The sequence below is a fragment of the Heptranchias perlo genome, unplaced genomic scaffold (genome assembly GCF_035084215.1).
Source record: "Heptranchias perlo isolate sHepPer1 unplaced genomic scaffold, sHepPer1.hap1 HAP1_SCAFFOLD_1514, whole genome shotgun sequence".
Taxonomy (NCBI): Eukaryota; Metazoa; Chordata; class Chondrichthyes; order Hexanchiformes; family Hexanchidae; genus Heptranchias; species Heptranchias perlo.
The window spans coordinates 1-17310 of record NW_027138768.1 but is presented as its reverse complement, the minus strand read 5'-3'; the positions used below and the strand labels follow the sequence as shown (position 1 = coordinate 17310).

The 17310-nt window shown below is 57.7% G+C and overlaps 1 protein-coding gene across 1 annotated transcript; it reads left to right on the top strand.

Moving 5' to 3' along the window:
• Positions 1–397: 397 nt before the first annotated feature.
• Positions 398–17306, top strand: LOC137309169 (lysine-specific demethylase 6B-like; the record flags this gene model as incomplete). Its single annotated transcript, XM_067977447.1, is given in 14 exon segments — positions 398–418; positions 420–523; positions 1424–1516; positions 2438–2657; positions 4656–4745; positions 4932–5117; positions 5683–5838; positions 6656–6985; positions 8292–10273; positions 11592–11718; positions 12426–12531; positions 13598–13803; positions 17023–17099; positions 17279–17306. Coding segments are annotated over 14 exon segments (3726 nt in total), but the record flags the coding sequence as incomplete, so codon positions are not given.
• Between the last annotated feature and the right edge of the window lie 4 nt (positions 17307–17310).

Sequence of the window (17310 nt, the reverse complement as noted above, 5' to 3'; positions counted from 1 at the left end):
GTTCAAAATCATGAGGGGTTTTGATAGAGTAAATAAGGAGAAACGGTTTCCAGTGGCAGGAGGGTCGGTAACCAGAGGATGCAGATTTACGGTGATCAGCAAAAGAGCCAGAGGCAAGATGAGGAAACATTTTTTACGCAGCGAGTTGTGATGATCTGGAATGCGCTGCCTGAAAGGACGGTGGAAGCAAATTCAATAATAACTTTCAAAAGGGAATTGGATAAATACTTAAGGGAAAAATTACAGGGCTTTGGGGAAAGAGCAGGGGGGAGTGGGACTAATTGGATAGCTCTTTCAAAGAGCCGGCACAGACACGATGGCCAAGTGGCCTCCTCCTGTGCTGTACCCACTATGAGACTGTGATCTGACTGTCCCGCTGTTGTCTCCGGCAGGCCGGATGCATCACCCGGTGGAACAGTTTCGGAGGGCGTGGTGCACGGGAAGCTTTTCCGATTGACGGCCTGAGCAGACCCGGCGGAGGCTGGAGCCCGGCGCCTTCGCGGCCATGGGCTCCGAACGGCAGGTAAGAGAGAGAGAGGAGGCGTCGCCGCGCAACCCGTATCGGACGCCGCGGGACGCTCGTGAGACGTAACGGACCGCTGACTGGCGTTTGCAGGAAGACTGCGCTCTGCCTCTCCCGCATCGCAACCTGCTGGAGGTGTTCTCGGGATGCGGGCGTCGCTGGGCGAGGCCGCATTTATTGCCCCTAATCGCCCCTTGAGAAGGTGGTGGTGAGCCGCCTTCTTGAACCGCTGCAGTCCGTGTGGTGAAGGTTCTCCCACCTGTTAGGCAGGGAGTTCCAGGATTTTGACCCAGTGACCATGAAGGAACGGCCGATAAAAGCCAGGGTGGGGGGGAGATGAGATTATTTTACACCTCGAGTTGTTACGATCTGGAACGCGCTGCCTGAAAGGGCGGTGGAAGCAGATTCAACAGTAACTTTCAAAGGGAATAATTGCAGGGCTACGGGGAAAGAGCGGGGGGTGGGGGGAGTGATTGGAGGGCCCTTGCACAGACACGATGGGCCGAGTGGCCTCCTCCTGTGCTGTATCATTCTATAAATAGAGGGGTGAACTGGTTGATTGGAGTTTCGGTTTGATTAGCGCCTGCCTCCTCGAAGCTTATTGCCCCTTCGCCTGGAATCGTTCTCTTGCTCTCCGGGACTGAACACTCTCTTACGCTGGGCCTCGCTCCGACCTTTTTGCAGTGCTGTCGGGGGGGAGTTGACAATGGCAGATGGGAGTCTCCTGCAAAACGCTGCCGAGGGAAAGATCGGCAATGGATGAGGGGGTAAAACGTATCTGGTGGCGGGGGGATGTTCCAGGGATTTGGAGGTAACGCAAAGTGGTGTTTGATTTGTAAGAGCCCCGCGGATACCAGGCCCTCTAACCCTCTGTGCTTTGCCCTCCCCTCTCTTTGCCAGGTGTTCTGCCAGTGTCGGCCAGGGCCAGTATAACCCGTACCCCACCCACATGGCCAGCGTCGGACACACCGGGAAGCCGTACTGTCCCTCTGGGTAAGAGCCCGAGGCCCATCTGGTTTGTTTGAGAAGGTTTGTGGAGAGGGTGGGGCCGTGCGCTCTGGGCTGCTTGTCGCTGAACCCTGATGAACGAGGGGAGCGAAGGAGGCAGAAGATTGAGGAAAGGGATGAACAGGCTGAGGCTCCTTTCCTCTAGAAAAGAGAAGGCTGAGGGGCGACCTGATAGAGGTCTTTAAAGGGGGTTCGATAGGGTAGACGTGGAGAAAATGTTTCCATTTGTGAGGGAGACAAGATCTAGGGGCCATAAATACAAGATAGTCACTAATAAATCCAAAAGGGGAATTCAGGAGAAACCTCTTTACCCAGAGAGCGGTGAGAATGTGGAACTCGCTCCCACAAGGAGTAGTTGAGGTGAATAGCATAGATGCATTTAAAGGGGAAGCTCGATTAAACACATGAGGGAGAAAGGAATAGAAGGATATGCTGATAGGGTGAGATGAAGTAGGGAGGGAGGAGGCTCGTGTGGAGCATAAACACCGGGATAGACCAGTGGGGCCGAATGGCCTGTTTCTGTGCTGTACATTCTATGTAGAAGGAATGGGTGGTTTGTGTCAGTGATAATCTCACATCAGTTTATAATTCTGCCCTTACTGTTAGGGGATCGGTTTCCAGATAAAAGTCCATTTTTCAGCTGCTTAACCTAGGGGCACAGTTGCCGAGCAGCACTGGCACCAACCACGTGACGCGGGGTGGTTGGGGGGGGGTGTTGAATATATTTTATTGCGCGGGAGGCGATTTGGCGGGGAAAACTAAAAATAAAGGAGAATGAAACTTGCGTTTCTCGTCAGCGAACGCGTGCAGGGATGTCGTGGGGGAGGGCAGGTTTGGGCTGGGCCGCGACGCCCCGCGCGGTCGACTAGCTCGCCTCTTGACGGCCGGTTGGGCTTTCGTTCCCAGGTCGCCCCGGCCGCTGCACGGCAAGATGGACGGGATACACAGCTGCGTGCAGGCGCTGCTGCACGAGCAGCCCCAGCCCCGGGTCTGGGAGCAGCTGGGCCAGATCTACGAGTCCGAGCACGAGCTGGAGGACGCCATCAAGTGCTACCAGAACGCCGCGCGGTACGCCAGCGGGTACAGCTACAGCGACCTCACTGCCAGGATCAACCACCTGCAGCAGGTATGGGCGCAGCCGCCATTTTGATTTCAGCGGCCATTTTGATTTTGAGGAACTGACCGGTTGAGGAATTTCTCGGGGTGGTGGGGGGGAGGGGAGGGGAGAGTTTTTCAGAGAAAAAGAGAGAGAGGGGCCTTAACGTTGTCTTAACATACCCCTGACTCCCTCGCGTCGGTGGTGGGGGGAGTCTTGGCCTCCATGCCAATGCATGTCAGGGGCCTACTCTGCCCTGGACCCGAGCTGTGTAGGCCTCAGGCTCGATGCCTGGTTTCAGCATCCCCGGGCTACCGAAGAGAAATCGAACCAGGCTTCCTGCTCCTGATCCAGGAACCTCCTGCGGGGAAAGTGCGTGTTTAAAAACCCTCGGTTGAGGATAACTTGCCTGTGATCAGATACTTAAAGCAACTAGAAATCTTTCCAACATTTCGAACCCATGCGGCTGAGAGGACAGAGAGCCGATGATCAGAAAGTAGCGCTGGCTGATAGATAGCTTTTTTGGCGACCAAAGGCATTAAGGGATACGGGCCAAAGGTGGGTGTATGGAGTTAGATCGCAGATCAGCCATGATCTTATCAAATGGCGGAGCGGGCACGAGGGGCTGAATGGCCAACTCCTGTTCCTGTGAGGGTGCTGAGCTAGAAATTGTTCTGCAGGCCCCGCCTTCCACTGTACAAGATGCCCCTCGAGGCATTTTACAGAGAAGCAACCAGAGGGAACGGGAGAAGTGAGTGAAGGCTCAGCCACAAAGATTGGGTCTTTGAGACTTTTCAAGGGAGCAGAGGGTGGATTTAAGGTAGTAATTCGAGAGGGGTGGGGGGGGGCGGCAAAGGGAGGGGGACCAGGGGCAGAGAGCGCAGGAGTAACCGATATCTCGGCCGCTGCGACCCAACGTAAAATGGGGAAATAACGTCGAGCGCGAAGGCTTCCTCTCCGCCTCCTGTTTTCTGAATGGTGCTGTAACATACGTGGCCTGGTGTGTTTCGAAGGACTGGCTCTCCAGCACCATCAGCAGGAGAGAGACGTGACTGCAGCCCGAGGCACGACTGGGGCGGGCGGGTGAGGGAGCAGCTGGTGCGTTTCCTGTTTTTGCACTTTTCACCCAGTAAATCGTGTGTTTGACAACAAGGAAACCAGCCGCGATCTTCCCCTGGGAGGGCAACTTTTATTCTGGAGGGCAGAATTTCGCGGGTATAGGAGAGCCTGGTGTGGGGTTACGAGCTCCCGGTTGCCTTCTGCCTAGTCTCTCTTTTTTTGAGGGACCCTGCAACCCCCCCACCGCCCCCGAGTCCGGGCCTACGCTAAGTAGTTGGCTCTTAATGCCTCCTGAAGTGGCCACTCATTTGTCACAAGCTGCAGGCTCATCGCCACCTTCTCTGGGGGGGGCCGTGACACCTTCGCCCGCGCCCCGGCCTGCGATCGGCCACCTCCGCACCAGGCCCGCGGCGGCGGAGTAATCCTGGGGCTTGCCCGGTCCGTACGGCTCCAGCAAACTGGGCGAGTCATCGGAAAAGACCGCCCTGATCGACTGTTGTAAAGAATACGGAAGAGTGGGAGGCCCCCCTCCCCCCGGCTGCTGGGAGAGAGGCTGAGGTCAGAGCAGATTCCCCCCCTCCCCTCCAATCCCCCCAAATTGAGGGAAGAACCTTGGCCAGGATGAAAAAGGGAGGGATGAAGCGGGGGGGGGGGGCGGGGGGGGTTATGGAGACACGAGGAAGAGGCCCAGCACACTTGGAGTGACGGTAACGCTGCAGAGGTTGGCGGGGAGCGGGGAGACGGTGAGAACCTTTTGAACTGCTCTGGAATCGGTGCAAGGTGATGTGTGTTTTTATTCTCTCTGTCTGTCTTTCTCCTTCTGTCCGTCTCTCTGGGGGTTCAGGGCTGTGGGGGTTTACGTCAGCTTGGGGGGGTCAAAGTTACCAACTGCGTTTGTCTTTTTGTTTCCCTTACTCCTCCCTCCCTCCCTCCCCTCACCCTCCCCCCACAAAAAACCCCCCCACCCAGGTCCATGTCTGGAAGTTGCACTCCAGTCCCCCCCAGAACAGACAGAGGACCCTGCCAGTCCTGCACGAAGTCTGGAGCATCCTGCAGCAGGTGAGTGAGTCGCCCTCTCTGTGTATTGGAGATGCCCTTTGTTTGTATTTCACTCTCTGGCTTTTTTCAGATGATGCACCAGCTGGCTGTGTTAGACTTAAAATGTTTTTTTTTTAAAACTTTTTTTTTTTCTCTCTCTTTCTCAACTCTCTCTCTCTCTCTCTCTTTCTCAACTCTCTCTCTCAGAAGAGAAACTACAATTCCACCAAAAACGGCTGCCAGCTGAAGAGGCCGGCGGGCCCCGCGGAACACTGCGTGCAACAGTCCATCCCCCCTCTCCATCAAGTGGTACGGTCCTCGCACAGCAATGAAATCCCGAGCCCGGTCAAGAGGAGGCGGAGCGGGAGCCCAGAACAGGCACAGAGCCACCAGGTAACATCCCGGGCACCAAATGGCCGCTGTAGCGTTCAGAAGTGTTTTTATACAGTGGCTCACGGGTGGCCTGGCACCTGGAACACACTCGTGTTGATCAGCTGCCTAAAATGGAGCTGTGTTTAATCTGGCCTGTCCCTTTAAGGCCATAGGGTCAGGTACTTCCTGGGTTTGAGGGAAGGGGGAGGAAGTGACCTAAACAGGCATTTCCCTGGGTCATTCAGAGGCTAATTGCTTGGACGGTTCTGTAGGTTGGTGACTGCCTGTAAAATCCCGTTTTCTGGCCTTTTGGGGCTGGGGGTGGGAAAGAGAGGCTGGGTTGCCGAGATCATTCAAATGAAAAGACAGCAAGAGATGACTGTCTCTCATACTGTCAAGTGCTACGTGTGTGTGTGTGTGAAGGCGCTGACTTCGGCTGGGAATGCAATCCCAGAAGGGGCTAGCCACCCTCCGTTACCATCCCCCCCCCCCCCCCCTTCAAGTACCAGCGGGGCTATTCAACCACTGAGTGCATCACGGCTCAGCCCGCTTGTTGGCGCTGATGGATTTATTTGTTCACCAACAGGTACACGGCTCAGGAATGCAGCGGACAGGAGACCCCGCCCTCTCCAGTTTACCTCCCCCCGGCCAGTATCCGTCGATGAAAGCGGGCCCCTCCTGGACCCACCCACACAAAGAGTCGTGGTCGCATGGCAGAAAGGACCCGACTCTCATCCTTCAGGTATCTCTTCAGACTCTCTCTCCCCCCCGCCCCCCCCCCCCCCTTTGAAGGCGCTGACTTGTACTTGGGGGCGACAGTTCCACGAGAGGGGGCAGAGGGAGGAGGGGGGGGATGGCCGAGTGGGGCAGTGGGAGGAGGGGGGGGATGGCCGAGAGGGAGGAGGGGGGGGATGGCCGAGAGGGAGGAGGGGGGGGATGGCCGAGAGGGAGGAGGGGGGGATGGCCGAGAGGGAGGAGGGGGGGATGGCCGAGAGCGGCAGAGGGAAGAGGGGGGATGGACGAGAGGGGCAAAGGGAGGAGGGGGGGATGGCCGAGTGGGGCAGAGGGAGGAGGGGGGGATGGCCGAGAGAGGCAGAGGGAGGAGGGGGGGATGGCCGAGAGAGGCAGAGGGAGGAGGGGGGGGATGGCCGAGAGAGGCAGAGGGAGGAGGGGGGGATGGCCGAGAGAGGCAGAGGGAGGAGGGGAGCATGGACGAGAGGGGCAGAGGGAAGAGGGGCCGGGGGTGAAGCAATACCCAAGAGAAGTGGGTGTTGAGAAGGAGATGGCAACATGGAGGGATTTATGGCAAATATAAAGATTTTGAATTGAATGGATTGGGGGAGGAATTAATGTAAATGGGGCGATGGGCACTGGGGAAATGATACCCAACAGAGTTATAGACTAGCCGCAGTTTATGGAGGGAGGAACATGATGTCCCATCAGTCGGGGCTGGGGCTGAACCCCTAGATTTGGGGATATTTGGGGTGGGGCTTAAGGACGATGTGCAATCAAAATCTCTCACCTCCTCCTGTTTGTTCCTCTTCCTCCCCCTCCCTCAGGAACAGAGAAAGCCAATGCCGGACGCACTTCCCTGCAACTCGACGTCCGGCACCAACGGCAACCCCTTGGCGCACCCGGTCACCGCGGCGACCGGCCAGCCCCCTCCGGCCTGCAACGGCCCCCCCCTCTCGCGGGGAGAGGGCCGCGGCGGCCGTGCGGGGGGTGAGGTCAAGGACGCGGGGGTCCGGAGGCCCAGGGCCGAGCCGAGCCCTTCTCCCGCCAGCGTCGCCTGTGTGCCTCACCAGCAGAGGGCCACCGGCAGCCTGCCTCACGCCGTGCCCACGGCGGGCAGTGACCACTGGAGGCCGCGCCAGGCCTCCTCTGCAGCAGTGAGTATCTTGGCTTAATTCTATCTCTCTACCTCCTACCAGATGCTGCCTTGCGGGGCTATTAGGGGGGGGGGTCTGGTAGCGGGTGTGGAGTGTTAGGGGGTTCTAGTAGTGGGGGTGGGGTATTGGGGGGTTCTAGTAGTGGGGGTGGGGTATTGGGGGGTTCTAGTAGTGGGGGTGGGGTATTGGGGGGGTTTTAGTAGTGGGGGTGGTGTATTGGGGGGGTTCTAGTAGTGGGGGTGGGGTATTGAGGGGTTCTAGTAGTGGGGGTGGGGTATTGGGGGGTTCTAGTAGTGGGGGTGGGGTATTGGGGGGGTTTTAGTAGTGGGGGTGGTGTATTGGGGGGGTTCTAGTAGTGGGGGTGGGGTATTGGGGGGTTCTAGTAGTGGGGGTGGGGTATTGGGGGGTTCTAGTAGTGGGGGTGGGGTATTGGGGGGTTCTAGTAGTGGGGGTGGGGTATTGGGGGGTTCTAGTAGTGGGGGTGGGGTATTGGGGGGGTTTTAGTAGTGGGGGTGGGGTATTGGGGGGGTTTTAGTAGTGGGGGTGGGGTATTGGGGGGGTTTTAGTAGTGGGGGTGGGGTATTGGGGGGGTTTTAGTAGTGGGGGTGGGGTATTGGGGGGGTTTTAGTAGTGGGGGTGGGGTATTGGGGGGGTTTTAGTAGTGGGGGTGGGGTATTGGGGGGGTTTTAGTAGTGGGGGTGGGGTATTGGGGGGGTTTTAGTAGCGGGTGCGGGGTATTAGGGGGTTCTAGTGTTATGGGAATGCCGGGAATGTGTTTGGGGGGGGTGTTGGGAATGCCGGAGAAATGTTGTGTGGGGGGGTTGGGAATGCCGGAGATTTGTTGTGTGGGGGGGGGGGGTTGGGAATGCCGGAGATTTGTTGTGGGGAGGGTGGGAATGCCGGGGATGTGTTGTGGGGAGGGTGGGAATGCCGGAGATTTGTTGTGTGGGGGGTGGGAATGCCGGGGATGTGTTTGGGGAGGGTGGGAATGCCGGGGATGTGTTGTGGGGGGGGGGGGAATGCCGGGGATGTGTTGTGGGGAGGGTGGGAATGCCGGGGATGTGTTGTGGGGAGGGTGGGAATGCCGGGGATGTGTTGTGGGGAGGGTGGGAATGCCGGGGATGTGTTGTGGGGAGGGTGGGAATGCCGGGGATGTGTTGTGGGGAGGGTGGGAATGCCGGGGATGTGTTGTGGGGAGGGGTTTGGGTTAACAGGAGCCCCACGGTGTGATGCCCCGGGGCCGTTTGTTTATCACAAGCCACTCAGCTGGTGTCTCTCTCTCTCTCTCTCTCTGTTTCTCTTCCAGCCCCCTAGTTGCTACCAGAACCCAGACAGTAAACCCCCGGGTCACACCAGCCAGCCGGACCGATCTCTCCCAGCGCACCAGGGCAGCCCGCTCCTGCCGGGGACCCCCGCCATTGCCACCACCGCGCCCGAGGCCTGCGGCATCACCCACTCGGCCCACCTCAGCGCCTCCGGGGGCGAGGGGCCGTCACCGAGCTGGGCCAGCCCCGGGCGTGGCCAGAGGTGCATCTCCCGGAACGAGGGGCGGGACAGCGGGCGCCCCTGGGGCTCGTCCGGCGGCCGGACCAAGGGGTCGCCGGACGGGCGGTGCCAGGCGCCGCCTCACGCAGTGGAAGAGCAGGGGCGGCTTCGCACCCGCGGGCACTTGGCGCCTCCCCCTCCTCCTCCCCCTCCTCCTCCGCAGAGGGCAGCCCACGTCCCGCCGAGCACCGCCCACCCCAGCAGAGAGCCTCCCCCGCCGGGCGCTCTGTGGCCCAGCCCCAAGGAATCACCGGGCCAGAGGGTCCGAGGCGAGGACGTCACCGAGCCCCAGAGGAAGTGGGAGAGAGCGGCCGACATCCAACACCGGCCCAGGGACTCCCAGCCCAAGATGCCTCCCCTCTCTGGGCCCCACCGGACCTGCACCGACGACAGCCAGGGGAAGGCCCAACCCCCCCGGCCGGACCACCAGCCCGGACACGCTGCCAAGCCCGGGTGCGGCTCCTCACCACCTCTCCCTGCCTCGGCCTGTTACGGCAGGGCCTCCGGGCCGGCCCGGCTGGCCCAGGCTCCCAGCGGGAGCAGGCCCGACGCCAAGCACTACCGGGACACACCGGGGGGCCGCTGGCTCCCCAAGCCCCCGCCGCTCACTTGTGCCCTGTCGGGGAGGCCGCACCCGCCACCCACGGCCTCGCCCGATCACCCACCGCCCCGACCCTCTCCGGCACCGAGCCCGAGGCCGTCGGCAGCCCTGGAGTTTTCCGCCAGCGGTGAGGAGGTGGAGCCAGGCCGGCCGAGCGAAGTGGCCGCGGGGAAGGAGCCGTTCGCCGCAATGTTCCGCCGGGAGGCTCGCGACCAGCCGCCGTCCCCCGCCGCCGAGCCCTTCGACGTCCACCGGGCGCTCCCGGTGGCGCCGGGCGTCGCCGAAGGGAAGGTGGAGGGGCAGAAGCTCTCGCACAAGGTCAACGGCAGCTCCAAGAGGGCGGCCGGCTCGCCCGACGCCACCGCGGACCGGGCCTCCTCGTCGCCGGAGAGCGAGATGTGGATCAAGGCCGTGTTCACCACGGAGGCCCAGAAGAACGCGGCCGGCAGCGCCCACCGGCGCCGGCCCCGTCCTCCGCTGCGCGCCGAGAGGGAAGAGACGTCGGGCGCCAGCCAGGCCGAGTCTCCCGGCAAGAGGCCGAGCGGGGAGGCGGACGCTCCTGCTCCTGCTCCTGCTCCTGCACCAGCCCCCAGCCGCACCTGCGAGAACGGGCCCGGCGCTCACCGGAACCCAGCCAAGAGCAAGGAGGCCGAGCCGGCGCCCAGGGAGCGGGAGGAAGGCCGGCCGCGGGAGCAGCACAAGAAGCCGAAACACCGCAGCCGGCACTCGGGCCGCGACCGGGGCCGCCGGCGGAACCGCGGCGGCAAGTCGAGCAAGGGCAAGCAGCGGCGGATCCTGGGCAACATCGACCTGCAGAGCAAGGAGATCCAGGCCCGGGAGAAGGTCAAGGCCGAGGGGCCCAAGCCGTCCAAGCCGGAGGAGCCGGAACGGGTGGAGGCCAAGCCGTCCCTCTCCTCGGGAAGAGAGCTGGACCCCTGCGGCCGGAGCTCGCTGGGGCCCTCGGACGTCCTGCGGGTCAAGTCCTTCCCCGAAGGCACGACCAAGGAGCTGAAGATCAAACTGATCAAGGTGGAGAGCGGGGACCGGGAGACGTTCATCGCCTCCGAGGTAGAAGAGAGGAGGATACGGTTGGCGGACCTCACCATCGAGAGCAGCGGGGCTGACGTAATCCGGGCGTGCAAGTAAGTCAGACAGGGGAGCAAAACTGCCTGTAATTCTACTCAAAAATACGAGCCCACCTGCCCCTCGGGTACTTAAGTGGGTGGGGGGGGGGGGCCTCTTGCGCTTGGAACCATAGTCGAGAACTGTGAGAGGGAGTCGGGGGACCCGCAGTGCCAGGACGAAGGGCACTCGGTGTCCTAGTAATGGAGGCCGGCTTTACCCATAGTGCTCAGCGCCAGTGGGCGAGCTCTATTGTTGCTGTGGAGGGCTTTTCACTCTCACTACAGGACTGTGCGTGAGGTCTGCCTTTTGATTGATATGAAGTGATGCTTCGGTTGTACAGAGCCTTGGTCAGACCCTGCCTGGAGTGTTGCAAATGGGCACCGCACCTCAGGAAGGATATATTGGCCTTTTAGGGAGCACAGCGCTGATTGATCAGAATGGTACCGGGGCTAAAAGGGTTAAATTACGAGGACAGGTTGCACAGACTCGGCTTGTATTCCCTCGAGTTTAGAAGATTAAGGGGTGATTTTATCGAGGTGTTTAAAATGTTAAAAGGATTTTGATAGGGTCGATAGAAACTATTTTCTCTGGTGGGGGGAGTCCAGAAAAAGGGGGCATAACCTTAAAATTAGAGCCAGGCCGTTCAGGGGTGATGTCAGGAAGCACTTCTTCACACAAAGGGGGAGTGGAAATCTGGAACTCTCTCCCCCAAAAAGCTGTGGATGCTGGGGGTCAATTGAAGCTGGTAAGACTGAGATGGATGGATTTTTGTTGGGTAAGAGTATCGAGGGATGTGGAGTTGGGATACAGATAGCCAGGATCTGATTGAATGGTGGAACAGGCTGAAGGGGCTGAATGGCCTCCTCCTTTTCCTATGTTTACACGTCAGGTGGTGTCAAAATAGACCGTGTTGCTTTGCCCAAATTATTTGTCCGTTATTTCATTCTCTTCACTTGCAAATCGACTCGGTTTACTGAGTGACCGTGTGAGGGAGCTGGATTAACATCAGTAGAGATACAGTCAGTAACACAGGGCGCTATGGGGAGGAGGGGTTACTGAGTGACCGTGTGAGGGAGCTGGATTAACATCAGTAGAGTTACAGTCAGTAACACAGGGCGCTGGGGGGAGAGGGGTTACTGAGTGTCAGTGTGAGGGAGCTGGATTAACATCAGTAGAGATACAGTCAGTAACACAGGGCACTGGGGGGAGAGGGGTTACTGACAGTATGTGAGTAGGTAGTCGGTAAATAAAGACTGGACTGAACCCCCACCCCCAGGTGTTGATATCTGACCCCCTCCCTCTGCTCCACAAGCCTCACGTTCTTCTTTGTTCCAGGGCGACCAAGCTGAAGGGCAGGTTTACCACCTCGTGCGTTCTGCCCGCCAACTCGGTGAAACCGGGCTGCCTGACTGAGCAGCAGCTGCTCCGGGAGAAGCTTAACCCCCCGACGCCCAGCATTTACGTAAGTCCCACCCTACCCCAACTCTCTCTCTTTCCGCGGAGTGCCTTTCTACAGCCGGGACGTTCTGCGTCTCATTTCACCACGTGGATTGTCCCCGTGTACAGATCCTACCAGTCCTCGACTCGGAGGTAGTAAGGGGGGAGTCCCAGATTCGACCCTCCGATTGAGCCGGTCTCGGGCTGGGCACCACCGCGATGCCCTCCTTGGTTGAATACCCGCTGAGACTGGTGGGTGGGTTGCTATGTGCACCGGAGAAATTCACGCAGCGGAGAAATTCGCACACCGTCTGGGTTGGATTTTGAACCCAAGGTCCCAGAGTCGAGAGGACAATATCTGCCCACTTCTACGAGACGCAGTGCCTCCACCCCACCGGGGGGGGGGAGAGAGGCATAATCCTGTACCCAGGGTGGCATTTCACGGCCGCCATCTGGTTAGCACTGAGGGCCTAATGGACATGGAGACTGCCCAACACATTTCACGCTACAGCCAGCAGTCGGAGAGGACGATTTCAACCCGTCTGTACTGGATCCGAACTCCAGTCCCCGAGGGGATAGGACAGTGTCTGACTCACTGCACCACCTAGTTCCCCGTTGAAGAGAGGAGATTTGAGGATTTTCATGCAGGTTGTCATGTTTGGGGTCTTGCTCTAATTTTTCGCTGAATGTCTATTATTTAATTGCTTTCTCTCTCTCGTTAATCTCTTGCAGTTAGAAAGCAAGAGGGACGCCTTCTCACCGGTGCTGCAGCAGTTCTGTACAGACCCAAAGACCCCAATCACTGTGATACGGGGTCTGGCTGGATCCCTTCGTCTGAGTGAGTGCCTGTGTGTTTAAAGTCGTGTTTTTAAAAAAAAAATAAGATTTGTGCGAGACAACCTCCCCTCCCTCCGTGGCTCAGGGAGTCGCGCACTCACCTCTGAATCAGGAGGTAGTGGGTTCATGTCCCACTCTAGAGACTCGAGCCCATAATCCAGGCCGTCGCTCCCGGTTGCCAGTACTGAGGGAGCGCTGCGCTGACGGAGGCGCCACCTCCCGCCTGAGACTGAGGCCCTGTCTGCCCCTCTCATATCCCACGGCTGTTGGAAGAGTTCTCCCTCGTTGTCCTGAGCCAATATTTATCACCCGGCCAACACCCGAAACAGATTATCTGGTCATTATCACATTGCTGTTTGTGGGATCTTGCTGTGCGCAAATTGGCTGCTGCGTTTCCCTACATTACAACAGTGACTGCTCTTCGAAAAGTACTTCATTGGCTGCGAGGCGCTTTGGGATGTCCTGAGGTGGTGAAAGGCGCTATATAAATGCAAGTTCGTTCTTTAAATGCACCACCTGATGTGGGAGCGAGGCCCATAGGCCGGGAAGGTTCTCTGGTTCCATCCCTGGTCTAGACTGCGTTAGCTTATTGTTGCCGTGATGTGAGTTTGTGGGGGGGGCGACAGTTCCTCTCGGTGACCCCTGGGCTAGGGAGGTGGGGGTGGGGGTGGGGCGGGGTTGAGGAGGAGAAGTATCAGCCAGCGTGCCCAACCCCTGCCATAGAGGGGAGGGGGGGGGGGTTTCCTCTTGGGTGACGATGGGGTCTAGCTCCTCTGCGATGCTGGGGCGCCCTTGACGTCCCGAGCCGCTCCGCAGAAGCGTGAGGTGAAAATGGCCGCCCAGCCTGAGAAGGAGGGGTGACCTGGGAGGTTGGTGTTGAGCTGTTTGTGGGCTCCCGGTGCTAGTGAGGGTGGAGGGGGGGGGGCTCGTAAGCCCAGCAAGAGTTGGTGTCTCCTGTCGGGGGAGGGCGATAAATTAAAATGGCGGGGGGGGGAGGGGAAGCCGTGCTCTCGCGTGGACAGACCCGTTTCAAACGCCCTTTGTGTTTTTTTTTTCCACCGCGGCAGATCTGGGCCTTTTCTCCACCAAGACCCTGGTGGAGGCGAATGGGGAGCACAGGGTGGAAGTCCGTACCCAACTACAGCAGCCGTCCGACCAGAACTGGGACCCCTCCGGAGACCGCCAGACCTGGCCCTGCGAGAGCAGCCGCTCGCACACCACCATCGCCAAGTACGCCCAGTACCAGGCCTCCTCTTTCCAGGAGTCCCTGCAGGTCAGAGACGAGCGCCGTCTTTTTATTTTCCTTTTCGGTTCCCGTGAGGGCCGCCTGGGGTCAAGGGTCAAAGGGCAGGCACCGCCAGAAGGTCAGGGGGGTAAGAGACGTCGAGGCCAATCGGGAGGCTGTGGTTAGTCAGCGCCAAGCTTTACTAGGAGACCACCGGAACTGAGAGGATATAACTATCGGGAAAGGCTGAACAGGCTGGGGCTCTTCTCTCTGGAAAGGAGAAGGCTGAGGGGTGACCTGATCGAGGTCTTCAAGATTACGAAGGGGTTCGATAGGGTAGACGCAGAAAAGATATTTCCACTCGTGGGGGAGACCAGAACTAGGGGCCATAAATATAAAATAGTCACTAATAAATCCAATAAGGAGTTCAGGAGAAACTTCTTTACCCAGAGAGTGGTGAGAATGTGGAACTCGCTCCCACAAGGAGTAGTTGAGGCAAATAACATAGATACATTTAAGGGGAAGTGATATAAACACACGAGGGAGAAAGGAATAGAAGGATATGCTGATAGGGTGAGATGAAGTAGGGAGGGAGGAGGCTCGCGTGGAGCATAAACACCGGGATAGACCAGTTGGGCCGAATGGCCTGTCTCTGTGCTGTACATTCGATGTAAGCTTGGATTAGGGATGATCTTATAGAAGTCTATAAAATAATGAGGGGCATAGATAAGGTAGATAGTCAAAATCTTTTCCCAAAGGTCGGGGAGTCTATAACGAGGGGACATAGATTTAAGGTGAGAGGGGAGAGATACAAAAGGGTCCAGAGGGGCAATTTTTTTCACTCAAAGGGTGGTGAGTGTCTGGAACGAGCTGCCAGAGGCAGTAGTAGAGGCGGGTACAATTTTGTCTTTTAAAAAGCATTTGGACAGTTACATGGGTAAGATGGGTATAGAGGGATATGGGCCAAGTGCAGGCAATTGGGACTAGCTTAGTGGTATAAACTGGGCGACATGGACATGTTGGGCCGAAGGGCCTGTTTCCATGTTGTAAACTGCTTTGATTCTATGATTTTGAAAGCTTGTGGACTGCAGGAGGAAGGGAAGAACTGAGGGAGGAGTTTGTGGGAAAGAATGAGTTCGAGGAGGAGGAAAAGTACGTAGGACAGAGTATTTGGGACGAGTATAGAATTCAGAGGGGCACTGACTGTAGTTGTTTCTACAAGACACTCGAAGGTTAGTACTGAGAGACAACCAGGGGTGAGGCAGGACCCTTAGATTTCTCTAAGCAGGTGCTTCGAATGACCGGGTGCGGAATATAGGAACAGGAGAAGGCCGTTCAGCCCCTCTAGCCTGTTCTACCATTCAATTTGATCGTGGGCTGATCTGTATTGTAACTCCATCTACCCGCCTTGGTTCTGTAACCCTTAATACCCTCGCCTAACAAAAATCTATCAGTTGAAATTTTCAATTGACCCCCAGCCTCAACGGCATTTTTTGGGGAGAGAGTTCCAGATTTCCACTCCCCTTTGTGTGAGGAAGTGCTTCCTGACATCACCCCTGAACGGCCTGGCTCTAATTTTAAGGTTATTCCCCCTAGTTCTGGACTCCCCCCACAGAGGAAATAGTTTCTCTCTATCGACCCTATCGAATCCTTTAATCATCTTAAACACCTCGATTAGATCACCCCTTAATCTTCTACACTCGAGGGAATACAAGCCCAGTCTGTGCAACCTGTCCTCACAATTTAACCCTTTTAGCCCCAGTATCGTTCTGATGATCTCCTCCGACAGACCGCCAGAGTCGAGGCTCCAGCAACACTCTTGGCTTGTCGAACCCTTATAGTCACACGAGCGTCACACAAGACACTTGAACATGACTCAGTGAACCTAGTGAGTGCCTCGGGGAAATCCTGTTTGCCTTTGAATGTTGGAACTCCGTGCTGCAGTTAACTAGACTGTTCCATGACTGAAGAATGGTTTTAAATTTTTTTTAAAAATGATTCTGCTCCCATCGCCTTTACAGGCAGCGTATTCCAGATCACTCTATCGAAACCCCTCTTTATTTAGAACACCTCTACTCCATCTGCTCTTAACCTTCTCTGCTCCGAGGAGAACAACCCCAGTTTCTCCAGTCTCTCCACATAACTGAAGTCCCTCATCCCCGGTCCCATTCTGGTAAACCTCCTCTGCACCCTCTGCTGGGTCTTGACATCCTTCCTAAAGTGCAGTGCCCAGAATTGGCCGTAACGCTCCAGTTGGAGCTCAGTAAAGGTTTTAATCACCCGTCTCCTTTAATTCCCATTACTGACAGATCTCGGGGGGGGGGGGGGTTCTAATTTAGGATTTATCCACCCAATCGGGCAAGTGCGCCAAGAACCGCTCCCTTTTCCCAAACCCTCCCCGGCCCCGTGACGACCAAACAGGAGCGAGGATGGGACGCGCAAGTTGGTCAGCCGCCCGCCTCCCACAGTTGAATAGCCGGCGTCTGGGGCTGCGCTTGGCCCCGGGAGTAGGTTGGCGCCTCCCCTGCTCTGGCGGGTCCGAGGTTCAGGAAACTTTTTATTGTGTGCGCGCGCGCATGCTCTCCTGGTGACCCAGTTCCACCATCTGGGGTGTAACTGAAGCCCCGAGGGCCCATCTGTGCTGAGTTGGCTGATCTCCTCCCGGGAGGAGAGTGGGGGGCTACGAGAGGCTTCAGTGCCTCTGCAGTGATGGTGAGGAGGGGGATGGGATAAATCAGCCAGCGGCCTCTGCTGCAAAGCGCCTATGATTCCCTCCATGGTTGAATAGCTTGCCGACACTGTCTAGACTCATCTCGGGGGATGGGGTTCGCCAGTGGCAGTGGAACCATTCACGAGGAACGGCGTCAGGAGGAGGATTGAGAAGTTTGTTTTTAATGACAACTTGCATTTATATAGCGCCTTTAATGTAGTAAAACATCCCCTAGGTGCTTCACAGGTGCGATTATCAAACAAACATCGACACCGAGCCACATAAGGAGATATTAGGACAGGTGACCAAAAGCTTGGTCAAAGAGGTAGGTTTTAAGGAGTGTCTTAAAGGAGGAGAGAGAGGCGGAGAGGTTTAGGGAGGGAATTCCAGAGTTTGGGGCCCAGGCAGCTGAAGGCACGGCCGCCAATGGCGGAGCGATGGAAATCAGGGACGCGCAAGAGGCCAGAGTTGAAGGAGTGCAGAGATCTCGTCTCACCTTCAAGCAGCGTTGGGCGAACCCCTTTTGTTGATCCTCCTTGTGCTTTGTTTCGTGACAGGAAGACAAGGAGAGCGACGAGGAGGAGGCAGAGGCCATGTCGGAGAAGCCGGTCGAAGCCACCGAGGTAGTCAACAGGTACGAGCAGAGCCCAGCGGGCAGGTACCTGGGCACCTCGGCAGCCCCTTTGTATTAAAATCAAAGCCTTGGCTTTCAAGCGGTGTCTGGTGGGGGGGGTGGGGGGGGTTTGCACGGTGTCTCGGGGCGGGCGGTGATGCGAGCAGTGCCCCCTTTAACCCCTTCCTTTTCTTCTGCAGCGAGAACGGACAGAAGGCTCCGCTGAAGGTGA